The sequence below is a fragment of the Lolium rigidum genome, chromosome 5, assembly GCF_022539505.1.
Source record: "Lolium rigidum isolate FL_2022 chromosome 5, APGP_CSIRO_Lrig_0.1, whole genome shotgun sequence".
NCBI lineage: Eukaryota > Viridiplantae > Streptophyta > Magnoliopsida > Poales > Poaceae > Lolium > Lolium rigidum.
Genome location: NC_061512.1, coordinates 222,400,828 through 222,415,479, shown reverse-complemented (window position 1 = coordinate 222,415,479; position 14,652 = coordinate 222,400,828). Strand labels below are relative to the sequence as shown.

The 14,652-nt window shown below is 45.5% G+C and overlaps 1 protein-coding gene, 1 long non-coding RNA gene and 1 pseudogene across 2 annotated transcripts; 1 reads left to right on the top strand and 2 right to left on the bottom strand.

The window, feature by feature from the left end:
* Window positions 1-944: 944 nt before the first annotated feature.
* LOC124655368 lies at window positions 945-1,503 on the top strand. The gene is made up of 2 exons (XR_006988655.1): window positions 945-997; window positions 1,175-1,503. It is a non-coding gene; the product is annotated as an uncharacterized LOC124655368 (long non-coding RNA).
* An 884-nt stretch (window positions 1,504-2,387) lies between these two features.
* On the bottom strand, window positions 2,388-4,227 carry LOC124653530 (annotated as a pseudogene).
* Window positions 4,228-7,367: 3,140 nt separating this feature from the next.
* On the bottom strand, window positions 7,368-12,311 carry LOC124652849. The gene is made up of 4 exons (XM_047191894.1): window positions 12,033-12,311; window positions 8,342-9,163; window positions 7,951-8,109; window positions 7,368-7,864 (listed from the first exon to the last, which is right to left on the bottom strand). The coding sequence occupies exons 1-4, from the start codon at window positions 12,135-12,137 to the stop codon at window positions 7,478-7,480; spliced, it is 1,473 nt and encodes a 490-aa protein (XP_047047850.1). The 5' UTR covers window positions 12,138-12,311; the 3' UTR covers window positions 7,368-7,477.
* Window positions 12,312-14,652: the final 2,341 nt, after the last annotated feature.

The following is a 14,652-nucleotide window of genomic DNA, read 5'->3' as shown; positions in this document are numbered from 1 at the left end:
TCATATTTCGAATCTACTTATACGACATCGAACCTTAAGCGCGTCAGCCTACGGTTCGTGAACTATGCGGACATGATCGAGACTCCTCTCCAACCAATAACCAATAGCAGGACCTGGAGATCCATAATGGCTCCCACACATTCAGCGATAACTTAGTGATCGATTGAACCATTAACATACGATACCGATTTCCTTTATCACGCGATACTTTACTTGTCCGAGGTTCGATCATCAGTATCTCCATATCTAGTTCAACCTCGTTACGACAAGTACTCTTTACTCATACCGTGGTATGTCATCTCTTGTGACCGTGTCACATGCTTGCAAGCTAATTAGATGATATTCCACCGAGAGGGCCTAGAGTATATCTATCCGTCATCGGGATGCACAAATCCCACTCTTGATCCATATGCCTCAACTCACACCTTCCGAATACTCAATCCCATCTTTATAACCATCCATTTATGCAATGGCGTTTGATGTAATCAAAGTATCCTTCCGGTGTAAGTGATTTACATGATCTCATGGTCGAAGGACTAGGTAACTATGTATCGAAAGTTTATAGCAAGATGACCTTAATGACTTGATCTTATGCTACGCTCATTTGGGTGTGTGTCCATTATATCATTCACCCAATGACATAATCTTGTTATTAACAACATCCAATGTTCATGATCACGAAACCATGATCATCTATTAATCAACAAGCTAGTTATACAAGAGGCTTACTAGGGACTCCTCATTGTTTACATAACACACATGTATCAATGTTTCGGTTAATACAATTATAGCATGGGATGCAAACATTTATCATAAACACAAAGATATAATAATAATCATTTTATTATTGCCTCATGAGCATATCTCCAACACTATGTTTTCAACTGCCTTCTCTTCTCCCTCCTTGTTCTGCACTTATATTGATGGGTTTTAATGTGTGAAGCGCTTATGAGGCAAGTTCAGTCTAGAGGGCATGTTGGGGATGACATCAGATCAGGTATGTTCCTCTTTTCTTGATTGTTATAATATGAAGTGCCTTGCAGTAATTCTTGGTTATTTGAATACAGCATCGCTTCAGCCTTAGCCTTGTAGGCACGTGTATTTAGGGTCATTTAGCTATATGACTCAGATTGGCTTCTGTATCATGATGTTCACTATTTCCCCCTTTTGTTAGATTCGGAATCTGAAGAGGAACATGAGGATTAATATTTTTCAAGAACATAACATGAGGATTGATCAAACCACGTAGATTCTGAAGATCAAGAGGAACATGATGATTATCTGAACTGTTTCTGTTTTATCTGCTTCCTTATGTCATAGATCTGATATATTAGCATGCTGTGCCATGTGTCTGAATCATTGATCTGTCATGCTTGTCCTTCTCCGGGTAAAATTCACAGATAGATGTCATGAGAGCATTTTGCATTTGTGTAAACTTAGGGCAAACTGTATACTATCCTTATTTAAAAAAAGTGTATAGTGTCACATTGATACAATATGTGACGGAAAGCACGACCTGTGTACACCGGCGGACCGTGGCTGCCACTCAAGGAGGGGCCGGTTGGGGTAGACTGGGCTGAACTGAGCCACTGGGCAAGTAATAGTTCACAAATTAATATTTAATGGTTCTGATGGCTAAAAAAACCTTGCTAATATTGTTTTTCAGTTTGGATAGACCGGGCCATGGCCTGGTTTGGTGCCCAAGAGGGTCTGCTTGTGTACATATCTGCCTGTATCCCCATTCAAACTTCAAATATATGCAATGTTTCTAATCAGTTTACTTGAGATAGCAGAGCAGTTTATTGAAATTTATGCGCCTTTCTTAAAGCAAGAATCCATGCACTTTTACCAAACATAGGAATGGAGCATAGTGCAAATACATTCCTTTCTCAAAGATAGATTTTGTAATCTTTACTGCACTGGTCAAGAAATCGCCGATAGTGGTAATTATTTTTCCAGAAGTGTGTAGCCATGTTTTAGTGCATGTATCTGTTAATGGTAATCCTTGATGTTTGTTGTTTAATGTCCTCCTAGATGATAGATCACTGGTTAGTAGGACTGTGGGACCATGTTGTTCAAAATCCGGTATGTTACTATTCTCCATTTTTTTCGAACACAAAGTAGAGTTGTTATCTTCATGTGTACATGCTACTAACAGTAGAAGTCCCAATCTTTGTTTGTACTGTCGTGAGTTACTGAAACTATTCGTTAGAAAATTTCCTTTATGCCACACTTCACAATTATGTTGGACTACACACGGTTCGTCATCAAATGGTCTCAGAGCAAGTTATAATTATTTAAATCTTCCAAGTAAAGTTACAGGACAAACTGCAGTACTATGATAACCAAACCGCAGTACACAATAGTCAATGATACATAAGATTATGGGCCCTGCACTGAACCATATTACTGAGCCCATCATAGTGTCTGTCAACACAATTTTCTCATCTCAATGCATCAGATTTCAGAACCATAGAACAGTAGCATGACCACTATCTGGTAGGGCTGGTATTGTCAACATCTGGTCTAGTTCATGCTCTATATCTGATCTTTTAGCGAAGCGACCCTTGATCCGTGGCCGTGCTTCTGCGTATGCTTTCCTTGTTGCATATCTTATGGTCTTCTGGAACGTCCTCGCCTGCTTCTTCTCCTTGTACCTGAGGACCCTGGCATCTCTATCCATGGAGCTGAAATGCAGTGGCATCTGAAGTGAATGGCCCGCGAGTTCCATGGCTTCACTGGTTCTTTGGATGTTAGTATTTGAAACATCTGGTCTGGTGTTGTCTGGTACTATACCGACCTCCATTGACGAGAAAGGTATCTGAGACAGAATTAGGAAATGGTCAGTGAAATATGTCAATAATAGGGGAAGTGCCGACTTTAAGCACCTGCAATAATATGAAACTGAAACCCTAACCCCCAAAACTGTTAAACCAGAACATATATGTGGTAAATGAGTTTGAGATCCGTATGTAACGAGCAGTTCAAAGTTTAGATGCAGAGGAACAGATAGGCTAAGTTCTGTAGGAGTTATCTATGCATTTATATTTTAAAGTTGCTCCTTGCACTATATAAAGACAGAGAGAATAAAGAGGTGAAGTGGAAACATGCTGGTAGCCAGCTCCTTTTTGATGCAGTATGTGGGAAGAGAATTAGAACAAAATATCAGTCTAAAAGCCCTGACGCAGAAACATTGAAGAAACAGAGAAAAGAGGAAAAGAAGGCAATGGGCTGCATCTTGCATCCGAAGTGATGCGGTCAGTAATTGATTTAGTCAATCTGTTTGATATATTGTTTTAATGTAAGAATGGACTAGCCCTAGCTTGAAGTGGTTCTAACTAAAAAGATAAATAGATCGCTGCATGGTAGTTTAAACAAAGTAATAGATTAACTCACGCCGTTGCTGATGGAAGCTGTGTAGGTACTAGTCCCAGCAGTCATGGAGGCATCCTGCTCTGCCCCAATCATTCCATAACTACTCTCTGGCTGCTCACTTGCCATGACAACTTGTGAAGGTACTGCAAACTCACACACCTTCTCTCTGTACATGTTCTGCACATCCTGTCTTGCAGTCTGTATTCCTCACCTGGTCCTGGGTTGCAACTGAACTTGTCATAATACATGTCGTATCCAAAAAGGTTGAAGTATTGATCTATGTTGTTGGTACAATTGTTGTCATCGGAATCTCTTTCCAGCAAGAGCCAAGAGTCCACCTCCTCTCCCTCTTCCTTGTCACCGTAGACAGTGGTAGCAGCTTCCGCCTCTGCGAAAACAGAGGCTGCTGGAATGGCAACGGCTGGGAGTGGCAGCACAGGCACTCGTTGGTGCCTCTGAGCAATTGGGTTAGCAGAGTGCACCTGTGCATCACAGGTGGTACACAGTGCTGCGGAATCTGCATGGCATTCAAGCACTGCGGCTGCACTCTCACAGGATACACAGACACGCACACGCTCATGGGACGATGCCAAACGATTAACAGAATGAACCTGTGTGTCACATGATGCGCAGAGATATGCAGCATCAGCATGGCAGTATACTGCGCTTGGTGCTGCATGACATCCATCGCATGGCCTGGCCCATGGATAACTTCTCCTTTTGGCTTCCTGCTCGAAAAGGTCACAATTGAAATCGCAATTCATTAACATATAAACCTTGCAACTCGTAGGTGGAGAGGTCCTAGTGAAGATTGTGGCTAGTATCTAGTGTGTCTATTCATCTGCGTATGCATCTCCTGTTCTTCTGTCTCTCATGGCCTTTGTTCTTCTATTTGAACTTAATTGGGAGTGAGTGGGTGGGAGCAGTCAGTGTTGGAATTTCAGTGTGCAGTACTAATAGGAGGGTGGCAGCGGAATCCAGTGAATGAGAAGTGGCGTACTGGCGTCATTCGAGGGGGCGAGGAATGCTGCATGTGTATCTTGTGGTTGTGTGTGGATATTTGTGTTAGAGCATCTCCAGTCGCGTCCCCCAAACCGTTCCCCAAACGGCGCCGGATCGAGCATTTGGGGGATGAGTTTTGTTCGTGCCGTGTTTGGGGGACGTCGCTTCCTAGTCGCGTCCCCCAAAGGCCGTCCCCAATGATGAATTCAAATAGTTTGCATTCAAAAGAGATCGTTCCCGCCGAAGTCGTCCCGATCAGAGTAGCGGCGATCAAAGTACTGGGCGCGATCATATTACAGGACGACAGATGAATTAAAAGAAGGGGTTGGGGTAGGGCGATGCCGACGCCGACGGCGCATCCTAAGTCGACGTAGGCCCGTCGATCACGATGAAATCGTCGTGATCTACCCGGTGTGCATGCTCCGTTGCTGACGTCGAGGCAGAGGCCGACGCAGGTGTAGTAGCGGATGCGTCTGCCCGGCTCTTGCTCCGGGGTTGAGGCCGCTGCCGCTGCAGCTGCCTGGGCCACCGCCTCGGACTCCGCCTCGGCCGCCGCCATTTTGGCTTCGATGTCGTCGAGGATTTGGCCTTTGAAGAAGTTGTGCGCCGCCCGCGTCCGGGGAGACATTCCTTCTGTCGACGCTCTCAGCAGGGACATGTCGTCCCTGCGTTTCTTCAGCTCCATCTTCTCCTCTTGCCTCTTGAACAGCGTCGCCCACCTTTCGTCGGCCTTTTTGTCGCGGGACAGCAAGGTCGAGGAGACCTCGACGAGGCACTGCGTGAGCGACGCCTGCGTCTTCTCTGCTGCCGCAGCGTCGGCCAAGGTGGCCTTGGCAGTCTTGTTGCCGACAGGGCGCCCTGCCGATGTTGCCAGCGGCGCATCCAGAAATGCGCGGCGGGAGAGGAGCCATGTGGCGGGAGAGGCGCGATTAGGCGGGAGCGGTGGCCGAATTTTCTCTGTGCTGCTGACGCGTAGGGTCCGCGTTGCTTCGTCTCGCTTTTCGTTGTGTCCGGCATCCCCGGAGCGTCCTCTGTTTAACGGGGACGGGTTCGGGGCGCCGAACATCGTGTCGAGCCGCGCCGGACAAAATGAGGCTTTGTGGGATGCGGCTGAGAACGTTATTTTTGTCTGGCACGCTTCAAATCCCTTTGGGCGATTTGGGGGACGCGAGTGGAGATGCTCTAAGGGCTTAAGGCCAACTCCTATGTTTGCACATATGACAAACAATGCAAAGACTTATGTTCACTTCAGGGAAACTATTTTGGCATCCCTAATTACTTCATCAAAGTGTACGAAACGACATTAGAGCTAGTACACAGAAAAAACATTGAGCCACTTCGAATATAAATATAAAAATTGATTGCAGAATTACATTACGAATTATTGAGGTCATATTTTGCTACGGATATCCATTTATGTGTGCTCCCACAGGTCTGCAAACCTGGATGAGAATGAACTAGCAATTCAGTTGGACAGTTTCAAAAAAGGGACAGCCTGCGTAAGGTGAAGTCGTCGTAACCGTCCCTCTTCTAATCTTGTGGAGGAACTCATGATGGGTGGCCAACTATAGGATTTGTTGGAGGGGGTAAATGGCAAGCATAAAGAGGCGAGGAGATAATGGGTCTCCTTGCCTCAAGCCTCGCCCATGCTTGATGGGGCGGCCAGCCACCCCATTGAGGAGGACCCTCGAGGAGAAAGAGCTAAGCAGACCTGCAATCCGGACACAAATTTTTGGAGGAAAACATGTCTCTTAAGAAGCTCAAGGATGAACACTATCTCACGAAATCAAATCCTTTTCGAATGTCAAACTTGAAGAGGAGCATTGGAACTTTACGTTTGTGGAGGCGACTTGCAAGGTTGCGCATATACATGAAGTTGTTATGGATACTCCTACTTTTGATGAATGCGCTTTGTGCATTGGAGACGAGATCATTCATGAGATGGGCTAGCCGGATAGCAATCATCTTGGCAATGATTTTTTTGCTATGGCATGAATTAAGCTAATAGGCCTATAGGAGATGCTCATCTCGGCCCCTCTTTTTGGAAACACCTCAATATTTTCATAATTGACCCATTGGACGCGTGCCATATGGAGGGTGTTGAATTGAAATAACATTTCTTTTTTTCCCTACCACGAGTGCCAATTGTGGGGCGCTAGGCAAAGCTCTTGAGGCAGCGACGAATTGTTTTGCGAATTGCTTCAGGGCTTCCGCACCTTCACGGATGAGCATGGCTGCCATCATGGGCGCTATCCAGCAGTCTCATGCCCCCAATTGTACCAGTGCACCCTTGGTCCTTGAATTCATCTAGAGCCTTCTCACTTTCTCAGTGACCACCCTGCTGTACAAGGCCCAGATTTTTTGCACCATCTTGGTGTTCTTCTTATACAAATGATGCACATTTAGATGTGTATTCGAGAAAAGAAAAACAGTTCAGGCCAGAAGAAAAAAGGCCCAGACCAATCCCAAAACTGCTTCCCACCTCTCACAATTCTGACAAATAAATGGCTCCAGGCAACTGGTTGCCTGTCAAGTAATTTTTTTTACTATAGATGACTCGCGGAGAATTTTGAGTTCTAATTTTTACGACAATCACTCTACCAGAAACGATTCATGGTTCAAGCGCTCAGACACCGCTTACTCACATATATGCATAATCACAGAATATGATTTGCTCACCAAAACCGTTAATAATGCACTAATATCATCTAATCACCACTAGAAGAGTACAGTAGCAGACTTTCGAAGCTTAAAAAGCTCCTTGAAAATCATTTAGATCACTAGCATGATAGGGTGACAGAATCTTGCTACATAATACAGACAGAAAGATGTTCATAGTGAGGTGCCTGATCCTTCAGGTTCGCCATGGGAATGTTCTCAGAACATTTCAGATGTAACCTGCAACTTCAGTTTCTCCTTCACCTCTTCACTGATCTCCCCCTTGGCTGGCTTGGTCATGACCGATCTGTTCTGTCTCATAATTTTTTTTAGCGCAAGACTAGTTTGCAGTTCACCCCATACGCATTTTGCGGTTTTACCATTTAAGGTATCACCGGAACATTAAAACATGTAATGTAATTGCATGGTAAAGGGTAGACATCTATCTAGCATGGCACCAGCTGCACGGTTTCTTAATATTCAACTTGACTGTGGAGGGAACCTTCCCCACGATGTATCTTTCCATGGCCAATAGTGCTCTTTGCGCTTCCCCAATCATATGCCTGCATATTGGGGGGCATTCACCGATTTCATGCATAGAAAGCCTAACATCGTCTGATAAACCGTTTTCAGCTATAGTGTCCAATGTAAGGCACTCCAGTGATGTTGCATTCTCAACAATATGGCAGGTTAGCTCGACCATGCTCTTTGCAGAGCAAAAGCCAGTGATCTTCACAGTCTTGATGTTGTCATGGCGATGTCCTACCATCTGCCTCAGTTGCGAGGAATCTTCAAAAATCGAATCATGCCTCATGCGAGTCTGTATAACCTGCATAGGAAGAACGTACTTCAATCAATAAATAGTTCAATGCACCGGAGGTAGTACATATATAGGCCAGAGGTGAACCCACTTACATCTAAGTTGAAATTCTCCAAGATAGGACAGGCATCCAGAAAAAAAGCTAAAGAGAAATAATCATAGTCTGGCGAAAAGGCTCCAATTGCAACTTCAAGACAAATGTCCAAGTGCTTGAGGAGGAGAAATTTTCCTGGTACGGATGGTGTACTGAACATCTGCACATATATGTCAAGATTAATCAATATAACAAAGCACTTCCAACAAACAATTGCCATTTACATCCCTTTGTTTCTTTAAAACCATCATATTCTCCATGTTTAATCTATGGCTAAGCTGTTGAATCACTTCTCTCAGTTGTATATGTTGGTACATTCATGCAAATTGCACCACCTGACATATAAATGATACTAGCATATAATGATCAAACCAAGAAGTTTTGAAATATACCTCACCAGCCGAAGAAATGCTGAGCGTCTCAAGATTTGGCATACTTGCTGGAAGTTTGGCACGGACATGATGAACAAGGTTAAACTCAACAGCACAGAACATTTCCAGGTGTTTCACTTGCAATGAATACCCAATCGACTTGTGCACTATGTCAGTATCAATAAGAACAGTGCAGAGATTCGGAGCTTCATTCTCTATAATTTCTAGTGCACGGCAATCAAACACCGTCAGATTGGTGAACCGGTGTAGCAGGCAAGGTATCTTGAGACGCATTATCTCACTGCAATGATTGAGACTCAGCTCCTCTAATACAAAAGAATTGGAAAGAAGGCACCTTAACTCATCCCCCGTAATGTGGACATTTGACAGATACAGCCTTGTCAGGCAGCCAAGTCCTGCCACGGGATGGAATGCACAATTGGCTAGTTGAAGATCCCGAATCCTGTTTCCTGCACTTCCAGCAAATAAAAGTGGGCACGGGAAGTTGTAGAGCTGTGCCTTTCCTACTGTAGGCAGTGAAAGCTTGAGTTCATGAATCTCTGGAGTAACAGCAATCCGGAGCCAATTGTTGAGTTTACTGGCGTGGATACGAGAACCGTAGTGGTGTAGCTTGAATGATTTGATGCCGATGCCGATGCCAGAGTGTTTTTTCATAATTTGGTCAACCTTGTTGATGAAATTCTGTCCACTAAGGCCAAGTGTTTTCGGATTCAGGGTGAGGGTGGGATGCCACCTCCAGGAATCAAGAAATGCGTGAGACACGCAGCCAGCACGGGCAGCATCTCGCAGTGGCAGTAGGGAATGTATATCATGCCAGATCTCCTGCAAACAAAAGAATATGAGAAAATTCAATTTAACTGTACTAGAAACAGGACTATATGGCACCGCATGGCATAGTTAAATAAGCAATGGAATGTAATAAGTATTTTAGCGCTAACTAGCTAAGAAATGTTTTGGCCTAACAGTATCATTACTTGTTCCCAAGAATGCCTAATAGTGAAACGAATGCCCTAGTGTGAATTACTAGGCTAGCCAAGATGTGCAGAAAAAGAACAGGTTTCTTTTGTTACTGCACACATTCGGTTGCAGTACAGCACTTCAACATTTGTGAAGTATCACTTATGCTCAAGATATCAAAACTTACCTTATTCCAAATTCTTAACATGAATATATAATGTTGTGGTTCTGAACTCGCTAGGAAGATAGGATCGAATATGTTGTTATTTCTAAGCCGCTTTACATATGCTCATTTAATTTGTTTCATTCAGCGACCCATATTTATAATCAGAATTGTTATAGTATAGTCCATGGCTTAAGCGGCAATGAAAAATAACAGATAAAGGTTACAGGTAAATGATTATCCATGAGGTTTGATATGTCTGTGTGAAGTGATGTTTCCCCTCTTGGGTTGATGATGTTGGTGCCTTTGGTGTAACCCCGTCAGGCCCGAGTTATTTCTCTTCTCCTTGAAATGAACTTAAGAGCTGCCAGACTTGGTTTCAATAAGATTGTCTAAATGCACAAGGACAGCTTCAACATTATATACAAAATTCTGGGTTTCAGAAATAAAAGAGTTATAGGCAAAAGACCAATAGGAGATAAAGAATGTACAAATGTTAGTGACAAAAAATTACGAGTCTAGCAAGAAGACTGTAGAGAATGCAATCAATGGGACAAAACTATAAGCTTCAATAAAGAAAAGGGGGACAAAACAGTATTGAATGAGATGTTGAAAAGAAAGTAAGGTTCCCATGTACTTGGTAGATAGGTGTAAATGTTTTAGGAAAGTTTGGGGTCTGGATAAAAGCCTTGGCATAACAATCTAGCAAAAGAAAATTGGCATTTTGGGAATGTTTGGATTGCTGCCAGAACCTACCAATTATTTTGGTCTTTGCTTGGATCGCTACCATTTTTTTGGCAAGCGATTGCTTTATTTGCCCACTCTAGTTCATTTGTGTTCAAACTTTCGCCAACTTGAGGGAGAGCAAAATCATCACCCATATTTCGACTAGCCAACTTTTGGTAGGAAAAGATTGGGCTGAAACCAAACACGCCCCTTTTTCCTATTCCATTCATTGAGACTAATCAAGTTTTCAGGAAAACAATCTGTAAGGTGTGTTAGTTAAGCTATACAAAGTAGGAATACCCACATGCCACACTGGCACTGCATTCAAGGCTGGAATATTTTCTTACAGAAGGACCGGCTAAGATTTCATGATGAGGTGATGAACCCAGCTAGTCAGAATGTGGAAAGTGAAATGCTGTACAGTAGAAATTGGTTCTAAATTTCAAAAGCAAAGTGCTGATGCAAGCAAAGCAAAGATGGCAATATTTGGAACATTGTATTTCTTTTAATAACTAAATAAACTATATGCAACATACGAGTATCTGATGGCTACCTTCTGAAGAAGCTACTGTTTGCTCTTGACTGCCATAGTAACGAATTTGTCAACTGCGGAGAGAACTGATCATAGAAGTTTGTGCAAGGTACCCATTAACGTTACTCCGGTAGAGCAGTGGCAACCATGGTCTTTAAGGCGTTGCTTAGGCGCTGGGGTGCCCTCCGATGCAAGGGAACGGGCTCGCCTTAGGCAGTCGTGTCGGGTTTGAGGCGTGCAGGGCATCGCCCTGTGCACTGGGGACGCCAAGGACGCCAAGGACAGAGTAGCGAGCAGGTCCAGCAGGAAACAGAAAACCGGGGCGGGAAATAGGGAAATCGTGTGCGCAAATAAGGGAAGAAGGGAGAGAGAGAGAGAGAAGGACGCAAACCAGTCCAGGAAACGAATGAGAGGGACCTCTCTCCTCTTTGGGAACCTAGCCTGCGGTCAGCTTCCTCCTCCACCAGATCTGCGCTAGCTTTCTCCTCCGGCCAAGCTTCTCCTCCTCTGGCGCAGACCTGTCCCAGAAGGATAGCAACCAGCAACTTCAGCAGCTCAGATCCGCAGCACCAGCTTCCTCCTCTCCGGTCTGTTGTCCTCCTCCTGTGACAAGGGTGTCTCCTCTCCCATCCTCTCTCTCTCTCTCTTCGTCTCTCCGCCTTCCACTCCTCTCTATTCTCTCCACCCTCTCCTCCTCTCTCTTCTTCTCCCCACCCTCCCCTCCTGTTCCTTCCATCCCTCTCCCGGTGCTCTGTTCCTATGTCTGCTTGGCTGCCTGCCTTCTCTTTTCGTTTAAACACTGATTGACCATTCTGTTAGTGTTGCAGTAGCAAAGTGCCCTTTATGGATCCTGTTCCTGCTGAAGGTTGGCCAGACGTTCGCAGGAAGTATTCAATCAAGTTCTGTGATTCCCCACGAATTTCTATTTCTTATTACGGCAAACTGATGCGACTCCGTTTTAATCTTTGTGGTATACAGAACAATGTGGAGGGATTTTATCCAACATCACCAGGCAGTTAACCAAAGCAACCAGACTTCAACTGTATCCCCATATTTCTAATAGATATATCTTTTGTCATGTTTTACTTATCTGCTTGATCATTAATCATAGATTTCAAAATATATAATACGGAGTAACTATTTCCATGACTTTTTTACTCTTCAGTACGGGATACTTCAAAACAAATTAGGCCATAACTTTTGGTTCAGGGTTTCCTCAAATCATCGCCCTGCCACTGGCAATAAATACAGCAAAAGTATACATAGTTGACAATATAAGTACTCCATTATTAGCAACTTTACTTATTCAGTACCTGTGGAAGGTCCGGCACTGAAGACTTCACTCTTTTGGTGCCTTCAAAATGATCTTCTTTTTGACAGGGCGAGCCCTTTCTTTTAGCCATCAAAGCAATCGACATACCTGCAAAATCAGTGTCGCCTCTATCTCTCTCTGTGGCTCAATTTATCTTGAGGCCAATTAGTTTTTCGATTTGAATCCGACAAGGAAAGGCGCGAGGGGAGGACCTCGCGTCGGCGCCGCCGGTCGGCACGGGAAGGAACAGGGCTCAGCAGAGGCAGAGACCACGGGAGCAAACCCTAAGGCACTGATGGGCCGGGTGGCGGGTGTGTTGTTCTTCTATCAAAGCTAGCCAACGGGCCGTGCTTTGCAGTTCGTCAGCCCGCGTGCTGGGCCCGGGCCGGGCATGCGGCCTGTCTGGTGACGTGGCTGAACCTCGACGTGGGCCTATTTGTTACGAGGACGGAGGACCTTCCGTTTTGGGCATGCGGCCTGCCTGGTGTCGTGCCTGGACCTCGACCATTTGTTTATTGTAATAGCAAAATTTTCAAAAGTTAGGTAGCCAATTGTCTAATGGACCCATTTTAAGTGATTTTAGATGAATTCTTGAAAAATCCAAATAATTTCAAAAAATTATAAAAAATAGTGGGCTAGGGTCACTACATTTTTGTTTTGCCAACTTATACCCACAAGTATAGGTAATCGCTAAGATTTTTTCAATGGAAAGTATTACTTAAATTTATAGTTTGATTCAAGGGAAACACAAGAACACCAATAAGACTTTAGCAACTGAGACGTCAGTCTCAGTCACACTTGTATATCAGTAAACTCATAAACCAAGTGGTAATTTTATAGCAATTAATTCAAAGCAGTAAAGACAAGTAGTAAACACCAGTAGCAAATTTCCAGTTTTCACCGGAAGGAGTATTATGTAACTTTTAGTGGTCAAAATCGTAGCCATGGGTAGTATTGGAGTGTTGTATGAATGATATGGATCATATAATATAATCCAACTAACATATCATTTATCTCTAATTCAGTTCGTATAGGTGCGTGCTTCAAATATAGCTATGCATACTAACAAACAGAAATTGCATAACATATTTTATCTTGCTTGCCCATTTTACCAGAGCCAACTTGAAACTACAAGCAATTAAGGTCTATATTTTTGGATATCCTGGAACAAAGCATTAAGATTTATGGACACACAATATTCTCGAACTATCACATATCCCCCTTTTCTCTATCTGTCATCTTAGGGATTCGTTGGTTCAACATAATAATAAGTAATACACCTTGCAAATAGATACCAACCTCATATCTATATACCTAAGGGCATCTCCAACGCGGTGACCCATCCCACGCCCGCGCGTCCGGATGGGTCCAACCAGACAAAAACACGGCCCAGCGCGCGGACCCATCCCAAAAAACGGATGGTCGCGGCGTCCGGGACGACCCAAACCCGGCCCAAATCTGGGACGATTTTGCGTGGCCGCGGACGCCGATGGATGGTCGCTCGCGTCCTCCCCTTGTCCGCCCCTAGCCCGCATGTCTGTCTCCCAAAACACACCCACTCCACTCCACTCCCAAAACCTAGAGATGGCCCACGAAGATCCTACCGCCGCCACCGCCACCATCAGAGACGAGGCCCATCTCGCGTCCGTTGTCGCTCCTCCCGTGGAGGCAGCTCCTGTCCTGGACGCTCCGGTGGTCGTGGAGCCCGGGCCGCCCACGAAGAAGGCGAAGCCCGAGCTCACCGCGGAGCAGAGGGCGATGGAGACCAAGAAGTGGGGCGACCGGCGCAGGGCGCTCGAGCAACGGAAGAAGGAGGACGCTGCCGCCAAGGAGCGGGTTCTGGCGGCGGAGCAGCTCCTCCAGCTCCAAACGCAGGTGAAGGCGAATGTGATGCAAGAGCAGGCCATGCTCTTTTACGGCCACGCAGCGCTCGCTCAGCACATGATCATCCCGGGCGCCGACACTGCCTCGGGGCGGAGCTCGGCCTCGTCCGTGACCCGGCCCCTTCCTCCAAGGTCAACAGCCCCGCCGACTGCCCCGTTTGGGCGCACGCCCGGCGCGCAGGAATTGGGGCGCATTCGGGGCGCTACGCGTACCCGTCACGGGATGGGTCACCGGAGGTGGGCGAGTCCATGACGGGGACGCTCTAGGCACGCCCAATACGACGGGGACGCTCTAGCCTCCTTCCATCCGACACACCCAATACGATGTCCGGCCCCTCGAGCCCGTCCGCTCCACATGGGACGCTCTAGGCACGCCGGACACAACGAAATGCGAGGCGAGTAGACGCGGCCCGACCATTGAGTCGCTGACATGGCGGTCCCGCACTTAGGATCCAGCATGGCGTGAGGTGTCGGCGCGCCCGTTCGGCTTCCCCCGCTAAGCGGCTGACGCGGGGTTGCCGGTGGTTTTATTAGGCTCAAAACCGCGACAACGCTTTATTGGGCGCGTCGGTGTGAGCTCTATTTTTCCGCCAGGCCCCAAATTGCTATTGGGACGCTATTGGGCTCCCTTGGTGGAGATGCTCTAAGAGCAACTATAACGAAGTCTGTGAACACGTGAACTGTATTCCATGTTTACAGTCCACGCAAAACCACTTTTACCATTCAAAAATAGCTCGT

Excerpts from the sequence above, each read along its gene's own strand:
- LOC124652849 (XM_047191894.1), bottom strand. The coding sequence starts at position 12,137 with ATGTCGATTGCTTTGATGGCTAAAAGAAAGGGCTCGCCCTGTCAAAAA. Across the intron at positions 9,164-12,032 it reads CAGTGCCGGACCTTCCACAG|GAGATCTGGCATGATATACA; the intron begins GTACTGAATAAG and ends TTTTGTTTGCAG. Across the intron at positions 7,865-7,950 it reads TGGAGAATTTCAACTTAGAT|GTTATACAGACTCGCATGAG; the intron begins GTAAGTGGGTTC and ends CTTCCTATGCAG.